General features: G+C 41.4%; 1 protein-coding gene across 1 annotated transcript in view; it reads right to left on the bottom strand.

The window, feature by feature from the left end:
- Positions 1 to 219: 219 nt before the first annotated feature.
- Positions 220 to 12,583, bottom strand: part of ADAMTS12 (ADAM metallopeptidase with thrombospondin type 1 motif 12) — a 183,165-nt gene continuing 170,801 nt past the window's right edge. Inside the window, exons 20-24 of the mRNA XM_054397760.1 lie at positions 9,905 to 10,057; positions 6,759 to 6,932; positions 4,002 to 4,148; positions 2,159 to 2,312; positions 220 to 452 (exon numbers count right to left, since the gene is read on the bottom strand). Of these exons, the coding sequence (XP_054253735.1) occupies positions 220 to 452; positions 2,159 to 2,312; positions 4,002 to 4,148; positions 6,759 to 6,932; positions 9,905 to 10,057 (861 nt within the window). The remainder of the gene's footprint in view (positions 453 to 2,158; positions 2,313 to 4,001; positions 4,149 to 6,758; positions 6,933 to 9,904; positions 10,058 to 12,583) is intronic.

Raw genomic sequence — 12,583 nt, forward strand, 5'->3', positions numbered from 1 at the left:
GAAGGTACTAGCTGCTGGTACACTGCAAATTTTGTTACAGATTTTGGGACTACTACAGAGAAAAATCTGAAGCAGTAAATTAGGACTGATAACTCTAGGGGATGTGTTTTCCCAGTTTTGACCACAGATTTCCATTTACACTAAATGGTTCAGAAAAAAAAGAAGGAACATAAAATCTGTAAATAGAAGCCCTACTCAAAGCAACTCAATAAGAAACAGCTAGTGCTGAACAGCTTGGTAGTTGTTTTCTTGGTTTTGAGGTGATTTTCTTCTAGATTTGGTGTAGTTTTGTTTGAGTCCTCGTTGATCCCAGTATCTTGCCTTGTTATGGATTTGGGGCTGACTACAAGTGAAGCAGCACTGAGTTTGTATTGATGGCAGGAGGCACTTGCCAATGCCTTTCAGCCTCCGGCAGAAGTGAACTGAGAGTTGGTCTTTGCTGCAGGGTAGTCCTACGGTGGAGAAGATGAGAAGAATTAGATATATTTTGATGACAAATTACCTGTATGCCTAGAATTTGAAACTGCTTTACATCAGACAGTCATGCCTGTTAAGGCATGGACTTGGTGATCCTGAGGGTATTTTCCAACCTGGATATTTCTGTGATTCTGTGATTCTATGATAGCTTTTTCTTCTTTTGTATTTTGGGTCAGCATGATCCCCCTGAAAATTTAGGACTTCTAAGCAAACAGGTCTTACTAAACTTCACATGACCTTCTGTCCTGGGAAAAACAGCATTCTTTTATTAGTGTTCAGTAAATCCTTCAACACTAGAACTAGGGAAGCTCAATGAAAGGAGAACAAAGGTAATTTAAAACAGGTAAAAGCAATTATTTTCACAGCAGGCAGCTAACCTCTGGAACTTGCTGCCAAGGAGAAGGTAGAAGGAGATAGGAGAGTAGAAGAGCGATGAGGAGGGATGAAGAGGGATGCAACATATTAACAGAGAAAGTTCCATAAATTTAAACTGAAAGGCACTAAGAGAGGTGCCTTTAATAGCCCTAATATGTCAGCTGGAACGTGCTGGACCATGGAAATGAATCACAGGAAAGAACCCAACTAATCTATTCTCCCTAAGCAGCATTTTCTAATACCACTGCTGGAGTCACAATATTGGGCTGCAAGGACCACTGGGCCACTCAGTAGGGCATTTCTGATGTTTTACTGGGCCCTTGAGCTTTTGTTCACAGAAGTAACTATTACTAATCTGTGTAGGTAATACTTACACGAGTCTGTCTACCAGAACGTAAGAGGGACAGGAGATAAGCAAACCACTGCAACCCTAAGGCAAGACATGTTAAAGATCTTTGAACAGCAGGAGTGATGCATCACTCTCAAGTCTATGCCAAATCTGTACTGCCCTCAGGAGTCAACTTCTTGTCTGACTACTAGATTGGACTCTTACTCCTGACTTGCTAAGAGGGGTGAATCCTCCTCTGAAAGGTCTCTGAAAGCTTTTCCATAAGGACTCTGAGGTGTTGCTGCTCTTAACAGAGAGTATCTGCTGGATTGCTGCAGTACATAGACTACAGAAAAAGATACCCTTCCTTGCCACTTCATTTCTGGGCTTAATATTAACCCAGAACACAACTGGGGTCCTAGGCCCTTGAGGGAGAGAGGTAGAAGACATCCTGAGTCACAAAAGGATTTCTCCCCACCTCTTCATTTTGGAGACAGTTGCATCTTGTGGGACACTGAATTCACAGTATCAAAACAGTATCTGGATATACTAACAGTCAGACTTTTCTTATCATGCCTGTCTCACTTCACTTGTTTGCACTCCCAATTCAGAATTTGCAGTTCTCACACGGGTATTTGTCTTAAGAAAGGCATCTCTCTGGACTACCAAAGCCCTCTGAATAACCTAAAACATGTCAATTCAGACCTATCAACAGATCTATTATCTTAGTTGTGGTATTATAAATTCAGGATGCATGCTCATGGAACTGAACTCTGCATTGTGGCAAAACAAGGCTAGAAAGGCTGGAGAACATGACAACGTGATTCCGCCCTCAGCATAGCTGTGGCTGACCTACAATTACTGAGCCTGTAGTATTCACAAGCAGCTGATAAATTGGGTTAGCTCCCAGTTTTTGCAGAATCTCAGCACAACTGGGGAGCTTTTTGGGAACTGTCTGTTGTGGGTGCATTATTGTACCTGTATTTTTCCTGCATTCCTGCAGATTGCACTTCTGATAGTCTGTGGGCTTGGGTTTATCCACACACATACTGTCCTCTTCGGTTTCATTAGTTTCTGTATTCACACATTTCACAGTTGTTTGCTGAATGCCCCCTCCACAAGAAACAGAGCACTGAAAGAAAGTAATTTTAGCATATGTAAAAGTCTTTTAGGTGGAAATTGTGTGATATGCCAGTGTTCAAGGTCTAATGTGATGGGAAGCTAAAACCATCATATGATCCAGAAACAATGGCACTGAAGTATTTTGTGTACCACATTCTCCATCCAAATACCTCCATGGTGGCCAGATTTGGGAGGATATAGTCAAGGTGTGAATAGTATAAATACAGCTTCTTGGAATGTGTGACCAGGTTGAAAGGGCTTTTTCCACAGAGGGTAAGAATGATTTGAAATGCCAATCCTACAAAGTAAGAGAGTATTAATCCACAATAGTATTGCATACCAACATTTTTTGTTTTCTGTGTTTTCACACCATTGAAATTAAACATGAACAATCACTTGCAAGGACAGGTGTAGAAATGACTGAAGATTCAAAACAAGCTCAGTGAGATGCTTTTTCTTTGGTGACATTTACGCTGTGGTTACCCTTTCTTTATGACCACAAAACAACTGCCAGATGCTTGTTCAGAGAGAACATTTTCAAAACACGTTCCTGTACTATTCTGTAAACATACTCAATTCTTCTGACAGCACAGAGTGTCAGAATTACAGTTAATTGTAAATTATTTTTCTCTTCAGATAAATAGTAGCCAGTAAGTTAAATACTTCAACAGAGAGAAAATGTGAGATAATGTCGTGCAAGAGATGAAGACAGGACTGCTGCTTCTGCAAATTATACTCTCTCAAATGCATACCTCTGTGCGTCAGAAACAGTAATACTAGGGTGAATTACACCAAAAGATCCTAGGTACTGTTGTAACAACTTTAGATGAATGTTTAAAATAGGTTTTTTAAACAGTAAAATAAATGGGATTAATAACCAGTAAAATAGTTGATAGACATTTTGGTATTCATGTCCCAACACTTTTTTCTTTCTTTTTATTTTATGCATGTCCCAACACTTTTACTTCCATACTTAAGTGCTAGAGTTACATTAATTTTACATTATATTATACTCATGTCCCATCTAATAGCTTCATGTCAAACCCAAATAATTAAATTTTCTGTGTTAAATGACTCTCCATTGCTTCCTTATTTTGGCTCCTGGCTTTTGGCGTTCTATGTTCTCTTGTCCTGTGAGAAGTATTTGTATTGTATGAATAGGTTTCTTGAGGTAAATGTAGGGAAAGGTTTATTACCTATTCAACTTCTTTATACCTAAACATGTCTTGCAGATACTGGAAGGTTCCCTAAAGACACACTTCCTATTTGTCAATTAGATTTCCAGATGCCAAAGTAAAAGGCTACAGGTCAAAATTCAGAATTTCTGTTTGTGTTGGCAAGCCCAGTATTCCACAAAGTTGCTTTAGGGGTCACTCAGTCACCCCTCAGTAGACTTGAACAGTGGAAAAGTTCAGCAGAGTAATGGAAAAATGTCAATAACACCTCCTTTTCTATTACAAAAGGGAAAAAACCCAGCCTTCCAATGACATCTAATGTAGCAACAAAAAGCAAAAGCTACAGTGTCTGTCACCTGAAGGAACTGAGATGGGACGACTCTGGTATCTTCAGTAATATTTTCAAAAGATCTCTTATGGTAGCTCCAGGTGTGGTTAAGAAACAACACTTGCCATAGGCTCTGAGGTTCACAAATATGGCCCACTCACACCAACAACGCAAATAAAAAAGAACTGAATCCTACCGGGCCCCATGCCTGGTTAATCCAATGCACACAAGGTTGCCTGTTACAGGGTGCAGTGGCATTAGGTCTTTCAGTCCAGTCACAGTAGCCTTCCTCTGGACAGTAGATATGTCGCTTTTTCTGGCCACCACCACATGATCTCGAACACTATCAAAAGAGGTTTACAGACCGTAAGGGGAAAGTTGCAAATTGATAAGAACCCAGAAACACACCACAAATTCAGCAGGGAATATTCTTCTTTTAGAACTGTGAAGCCACAGGTAACAAAAAGCATGTCACTTTTTAGAAAGAGGTACAGGCTAGCCTGCATATCAAGTCTTACAGGCCACGTCTGAAGAAAAGCTTTCTACTGAGAGACACTTATTTCATTAGATGCTTGGAAAGAGACAAGGAACAAGACGTTACTGGGCCAAAATGCTCGGAGTAAAGTAATCCTGACACATATTTGTCATGGTAGGGCCAAACAGGTCCAGCACAAAAACCCAGACAGGCCTTAAGGCATCTAGACATGGTCCCCCTTTCCTCCCTCCTTCCTGCAGAAAGTCAGGGCAACACAGGAAAAGGAACAAAGGGAACAGGACTATGCATGTCTGATAAACAAAGTTGTTTACCAGGGAAGAGCACATGTACTGGTCACTGCTCCCCCAGAAACCAGGCCTTTCTTTTGCCTTTTATGGCCACAACTTGGCAAAATCATTTTTTATTGTGTAACCATGTGCTGGCTTCAGTTCCCCTATTGGCCCAATTAGATCTCGGGCAAGGTATATATACAGGCTGACTGGTAGTCATCTTTGCCTTGCTCTTAAACCTTGCTCAAGCCTGGCTCAAGCCATGCTTGAATTGCCTTCTTGCACCTGTCTTGCATGAAATTGCCTTGAGTTGCCCAGTCTAGAGCCTGGGATAAAGCCACGAGCATACAACACAGCAAGCTGGAGAAGCCATGAGCTTAGGAGCCAAGCCTGCTTCCCCTTGCAACTGGAATTGTGCCATGCCTCAGGCATGCCATATGTCAGTTCACCCAGGACAAAGCAAGCGCTGGTCATGAAGAAGCATCATAAACTGCCCACCAACTGCTGAAGCCAAACCAGCCCTGGGACCGCGTGACACCATCCTGCCATGCCTGGCACCCAAGAGCACCCTAAAGCCTCATAGCTAACACAGCAGCAGCAGCAGCACTCCCCACTTGGGTGAAACCAGCTGTGAGTAATTAACGCATTGCCTCTTGGGCTTAAAGGTTCTTATCGAGTCTCCCCCCACCCCATGCTGTGGTTGAGCGCCATTTTCGCTCCTGGGGTTTCTCTCTTTCCATGTTATTTCCTCCTTGTTTACATAGAATTGTTGTATTTTGCCTAAAGACTGTACATTCCCCATTGTAAATATATATTCCAACCATACAACGAATCTATCTAAGGAGTTATTGGCAGTTTTCCATATTAGTAAAAGTCACTAATACTTTATTAATATCCACTTGCCAATATTGTTTGTTGCTTAAGTACAAATCCCTTAACAATATTAATACAAGTAATCTAGGACAGCATGGAACACAACACCGAATTGCTCGTGCAGCACCACCAGCCACGGTAACTTCTCTAACAAGAATGAGATTGGAAGACTCTTGTCTACAGGATTAATCCGTGATACTTACTGAAGACAATACAAGTTATGAAATGCAACATTAAAATACACCCAATCCACACAATAAAGGAATTATTTGACAATAGAAGCTTCATATAAAGCTAGGGGTCCAGGTAACTTTTGAATGTTCTTTTGTCCACATTCTAGTACTACTTTACTATTAGTCATTAGCAGTAGAGCTGGCTTGAAACATACTAAAGATTTCACACTCTGACATGAATGAAGTAAGGCACCAGAGGTACTTTGAATAATGCACTGCTCCTATGAGGAATTTCATCCCTGTAGACAGAGGACCAGAGTCTGACATCTGATAAATGAACCTTTTGAATCCAGTTCTATCCAGTATCCTTAGCATGACAATTGCCAGGGTTGGACAAGTGTTTTAAGTGGCAAGTGGCTGTAATCTCTTATTTTTCCAGCTCTTGTGCCTGCTCTAATAGGAAATTCACATCCTGGTCTCATCCTTATTGCACGTATGATTTGTCAGTGGCCCGTAAAGAAGCAACGTCATCCCTTTCCTTGAAATCCAAAGTACCAGGTCTACAGTGCCACAAACACTTTTCCCTAAAGCTGCTTTTAGTGGAAGTAAACACTAAAATGTAATCAGCCCACAGGCTTTAGCTGACATAAATATGGGCTTGGCAGCCTATGAGTTTGTTGGCTCAGATTTATGTTACCAAGTGACCCAAAAGTCAGATTTATGTTCTGTCTGACCTCAGTCCCCAGCATCATAAAATTCCAGCCCAAAAGTGTAATGGAAAACCCTAAATTAATTGTAATGAGAAAGGAACATTAAAATGGCAGCAAAAGGGATCATTCTGAATAAATCGTATTTACTGATCCAGAAGGATAGCTAAAACAAATCTTTTTCCAGGCTTCTCTCTTTCAGGGCATGGTAATTTACAGCTCTAGCTGTGTATTCTTAGATGCAATTCTAAGAATGATGCTGGGAAGTCTTACGAACTTCTAGGACAATTTTTACTACACCCATACATTAGGACTGCAGAGCCTCTGAGTGGTACTAGCTGTGTGTCTTCCTTTGAGTGAAGGCAAGGGATGTAACAGTCATTGTTAACTGACAGCTAATTGCTCATTCCTGAAGCTAGCTTTAAAGAATAATACCTTATTCCAGGGCTCCACATGCCACTCCAAGCAAGGCTCCAAGTTACAGCTCATGCTGAGTTGTGGTTTATATCCGAGCATCTGGCAGTGGAAAGGCCTCAGAAGTCGCTTTTCACGAACATCGATGCAGTAAACATCTCGTGTCTTGAAACCACCGCTGCAGTTAGCAGAGCACTACACACAAAATAGAAAGGGGCACATCTCCAAATGATGCTTTGCTCAGGGGCTGTCCCTTCCCCAGTCACATGGGAGGAGGGCAGCCTGGTCTTTGACTCAGAGGGAATTTCCAGTTCACTGTAACAACATCCCTTGTTAGGCTTAAAAAACTTGGGTTTTTAAGCCTAACAAGAATTTATATTAATAACACGAACACATATTTCATCAGGAAATCTTGCCAGCTATTTAAAAAAATTCACAGCAGAAGTCACAATGTTACAAATACAACAAATAAATCCTGTATGCAGGGAAATTGTCAGTACTTCAGTTGATTCTGAGGAAGGAAGGGAAGAAAAAGGCCCAGCTGCATAAACTGATTTCCCATTCAAGCTGTGGGAGAAGTCTGTGTCCATGGCAGCAGATTGCTCAGGCTGTTAAAACCACTACCCATCTCAGCCCATAGACTTGAACTGCTGCGGCTAACACTGGGAGACAGTGGATTCATCCCACAGCAGCAGTTCCCACCCCCACTTTCCTTGCTCTGTGGCACCAGGAGAATCCACATCCTAAGAGCAGCCTGGGTATGAGAAATGGGAGAAAAGAGGGAGACACCCTGAGCCTCACTCACAGCCTGTGAAACTGCTTCTCAGGTTGGAGCACTATGGGCAAGCCAAGCAAGACCTTCTAGTCTCCTGTTTCTCCCCAGAGCTTGCTCGTGATCTCATGCAGCAGCACCAGATTGTGCCTCCATCTGCCACAGCCCAGACCCTCTCCAGCTGCTAAGGAAGAACTGAATTTGGTACCCTGAGGATAAGGACAAATACACATTTAATTATTTTGCCTTAACTGAGGATTAAAGCCAGTTCTGCCAAGGCCACTGAATAACCTCAGATCAGCTTGAATTTTTACCACCACAATGCAATACAACAGCTAATGCTGTTCTCTTTTGCATCAATAAGCATTCATCAGTTGACACGTAAACTGAATGTATTACAATACTTCCCCAGGGAGCTGAACGATGGATGGAAAAGGGAGTCCAAACTCTTGTTCACAGAAGCTTCTGTCCCTCTGGATAGAAACAATGGACAGAAATGACTGTGCAAGAAACTGAGACACACAGCCCCAAAATATATTAAAATTGTGTTAAACTTAGAATGAAAGATTGGTCTGAAGCACCTTTCTTTCTGAGGAGGGGCACAACGAAATAAGAGAAAAGGAACAGAGAAAGCTTTACTACACTAGCATGTAACATGTACACTAGGTGGTGTAAAAAGGCTTGAAATGAGTAATGAGGAAACTAATTGCCATTTGCAAAAGAAAAAAAAAATACCCTTTTTTATATATGAAATTGTAACTAGGTTTGTATGGTTCAAATGCTGAAAAATAAGGGTGGCTAACATGACAAAAATCTGCTGGAAAGACCTTTCATTGCAAACTGACACTTGAACACATCTGCTTCTTATAACAATTTATGATTAAACCTGTACCTAACTACTCTCTGGGAAGAAATTGCCATCCACTTGTTGCAATAGCAGTAACTATCATGAAGAGAAAGGAAAGGTAAAGTATGCCCTCCTACAACTGGGACTGGTCATTTAAAATCAATTTTGAAGGATTAAATGTGGTTATGCAACGCCTTGGCCTTTCCTGAACTTCTAAGGAGTCATGCATTTCATGTAGAAATAAATTCTAGGTCTAAGAGCTCAATAATATAGCAAAGGTTTTGTAACTATAATCTTTTCTTTGGTGATTCTACTTTCTAGTCCAACTGCAAACCACAGTTTCTGCAAAAAATGATAGTTATTGAGACACTGTGAGGGATCTTTTTCTTTATTAAATTACTTCAAATAGAATTTTGTATTTTTATCTGCTAAGTCCTGAAAAATAATCCAGTTTGAAGCCCTGATTTTAAACAGCATGCAGACAAAATGTATCAAGCTTTGAGAACCAACAAAACCCTTCCAGGTGTTCATCACACATTTTGAAATACCAAAAAAGAACTGAAAGGCAATTCTTTGGGCTCCACTTTCCACCTTGGATTCTCTTCTGTCCCTTTCTCAGGGCTGTGTACATAACTTGGACCACATAAGACCCTAGCCATAGAGGGCAATCTCCCCAGGACTTTTTTTGGTTTTGTTTTCATAACATAAAACTTAGAAGTTACATGAATAAGGAACAGATCATGTCATGTAAGAGATAACCATAGCATCACAGAATGGTCTGGATTGGAAGGGACCTCCAAAGGTCACCTAGTCCAACCCCCTCTGCAGTAGGCAGGGGCATCCTCAATTAGATCAGGTCGCCCTGTCAAGCCTCACCTTCAGAGTCTCTAGGGCTATGGCCTCAATCACCTCCCCGGGCAGCCTGTTCCAGTGTTCCATTACCCTCATGGTAAAGTACTTGTCCCTAACATCCAATCTAAATCTACTCTTCTCTAGTGTGAAGCTATTGCCCTTCCTCCTATCACTACAGGCCTTTGTAAACAGTCTCTCTCCATCCTTCTTGTAGGCCCACTTCAGGTACTGGAAGGCTGCTATTAGGTCTCCTCAAAGCCTTCTCTTTTCCAGGATGAACAACCCCAGTTCCCTCAGCCTGGAAAATAGGAATATGCCAACTGCCTCTCTCAAATTCTCACCTGCTACTTAAAATTAGGATATGCCTTTAGAGACAGAGATCAAAAAGATGCCACGTGCAAATACGCATGGCTTTGCCCTAGGGTTGCCACAGAACACCAACAGTGAATCCTGCTTTAGCTCTAGACTCAGGAGTTAATGAGCATGATCCCTACACAGGAAGAACAGAATTCACAGCAGATGTGTTCCCATAAATAACTTAAGTCAGGAAATTAGTAAATGAGTGCTGATGGGTCAACTGAGAATCATGCATGCATTCACTGAGTAAACAATTATTTTTAAAACTATGTATTTAGAGTCCCCTCCTCTTTGAAGTCAGCAAGCTTACAGGTCACATACAGCTCTGAATGGAGTTACCTGGCTCCAGTTTCCTGTTTTCCAGCTAGCACATGGGCGGAGATAACATTTTCTGGCAGGATCAGGCTTCTTTGTGTGCTGACAGTGAGACGTGTTCCTGCTGCTGCACTCCACATGTCTCCAGAAAGCCCCCATTCCACAAGTGGTAGAGCACTGCGCAAGGGTCAGAGGAAAGTCCAGGAGCAAACTCAAAGTTAGTAAATCATTCTGGAAACAATCCTGGAACTTAGTATTGAGAGCCATTTTAGATGACCCTGGTTATCTGTGATACTCAAAAGAAAACTTCAAATTCACCTAAGTCTTAAGGTTCTGAAGGAGGGCTTTTCGTCTCTCTGTTAAGAAAACACCAATGCTGATCTATACCATGTACTGCTATGTTTTGGCGAACTCCTACTCTTGGAGACATTCTAAATCTACATCAGCTGTGTCACCAGCTGTGCTTCCTTCTGTGATCTCCAGGGATCCAATGCAAAATGTCATTGCATCAAATCTTTAGCACTGTTCCTTCTCTATCCCTAATACTGCTGATAGAGATACTCAGCATGATGCTGAAAATCTGAAATAAACTGTGTGAGACTCTTGAGAAAACTGCATGAAAAGGATTTCTGAAATTATGATTTCAGCAACTAAGTAGGTGTTTCCAACATTTTCCTGTTTGAAGGAAGAAAATATTAATCTTGCCAGTCCATATCCCAAGAGTGCACACTTTACACATACACATACACACACAGACACACACACAAAAAGTAGTTATCATTATATTCTGAGGCAGGAAGAGGTGAAAAGTAGAAAAGTGGCTTTTTTTTTCCATCCAGAAGGGAAGGACAATGAACTATGCACATAAAGTCAAATCAAACACATCTCAAATAGCCTATAACTAGCATGAGAAACCACATAATTCTGGATTAAGTCAGGAAAATAATGAAGAGAACAACTGTTGCGATGTGGTTTGAACTTCCTGCATGGAAGTGACAGAGTTAAACAGAAAAAGTGTTCGTGGAAATATAGGGAAAGCTAAGCTGAAGATAAGCCAGGGAAAAAAATAAATAAATTGAACACATGAAGATGCTGCCAGACTTAATCAGAGAAATGGGGAAATCATTAATGATTACAACAAAGATATATATTTTTTAATTGTACATTATGATGGTTGGGAATCTCAGAGGCTTCTGCAGCATGCCATCTCCAGCTCCTGAGATTCCTGGGACTTCTGTCCAAGAGGCCACAGAGACACTAGAAGGGATTACATACCACTGTTTGGTTTTGCATGGTCACCTATCTATGCTCCTGACTGGCTGGTTATGCTGGTTTTGATACACCTCAGGGTGTAGTTTGCTCAGGACACACTGCTGACTCACAATGAACCTGCTACTAACCATCATCTCCAGATGCCTTCCTGCAGGGCTGCTCTTCAATCAGTGCTCTCCCAATTCATACTTGTGCCCAGCATTATTCCATCTGAAGTGCAGGATCTGGTATTTGGTCTTGCTAAATTTCATCCCATTTATCATTGCCCAATGCTCCAGATTATCTAGATCCCTCTGCAAGAGTCAAAATCACCTCTTGGTTTGGGGTCACCAGCAAACTTGTTGACAGTGTATTCAAATCCTGCTTCCAGATCACTGATAAATATATTGAATACAACTGACTCTGCAACTCAGCTCTTGGAAAAAGTACTGATGACAGGTCTCCAGACAGATGTAACCTCATTCACTTTGAGCCCTGCTGCCCAGGAAGTGCTTCACCTATTACACCATGAATCTGCTCATTCCACAGCTGGACAACTTGTCCATAAGGATGCTGTGAGGGACAATATCAAAAGTCCTACTAAAATCTAGAAAAACTATATCCACTGTCTTCCCTTCATCTACTAGGTAATGGATCTTATCTTAGAGGATACCAAGTTAGTGGAGCAGGACTTTGCCTTTGTGAACCTGTTCTGACTGTGTCTGATGATTGCCTTGTTCTTTAAATGCCTTTCAACAGTATCTAGTAAGATCTTTACTATTTTCTAGGAACTGATGTTAGACTATGGGGCAGTTTTAGGCTGATGTCAGGAAAACTTTCCATAGATTCAGTAGAAAAGTGGTAGAATGTAAATAAATTACCATTGGATGCAAAAGGGAAAATTATGATAAGGTCTAAATAATCCTGTTGGTCCGATAGCTAATGTAAGGGTCGTTGTATAAACTATTTCTCTTTTCGGTTTCTTCACTCCAGCTGATACTAGGTGGTGATTTTGCTTGGCTGTTGTTGACACCTTGACTGTGTTCTTGTTGTGGCTAAGGACTAACAAGCTGCTCTCTGCTCTTCTCTTTCTCTTTTCCCGTGTACAGAGTAGCAGGGGGGAGGTAGCAGAGAAGGGAAAGCTGTTGGTAACCCCCTGGTTTTGTCCAGGGGGGTTCTTGTGCCGTTTATGAAGTGTAAATACATGTAAATATTGGATACTTTGTACATATTCATTGCATTCATCTTTCTAGATTTTAATCTGCCTATAAATATAGCTTCATTTGCTTTCCAACTGAGGTGGTCTGGCAATTTTATGTTGGGGGGATAATTTCAACCCACCACAGACTAATAGGTCTGTAGTTCCCTGGATCTTCCTTCAGTCCCTTTCTGTCCACTGGAGGTACATATTCTGGCTTCCAGACAGTAGGGAACTCCTCAGATTCGCAAGAC

The sequence above is a fragment of the Indicator indicator genome, chromosome Z (genome assembly GCF_027791375.1).
Source record: "Indicator indicator isolate 239-I01 chromosome Z, UM_Iind_1.1, whole genome shotgun sequence".
Classification (NCBI taxonomy): domain Eukaryota; kingdom Metazoa; phylum Chordata; class Aves; order Piciformes; family Indicatoridae; genus Indicator; species Indicator indicator.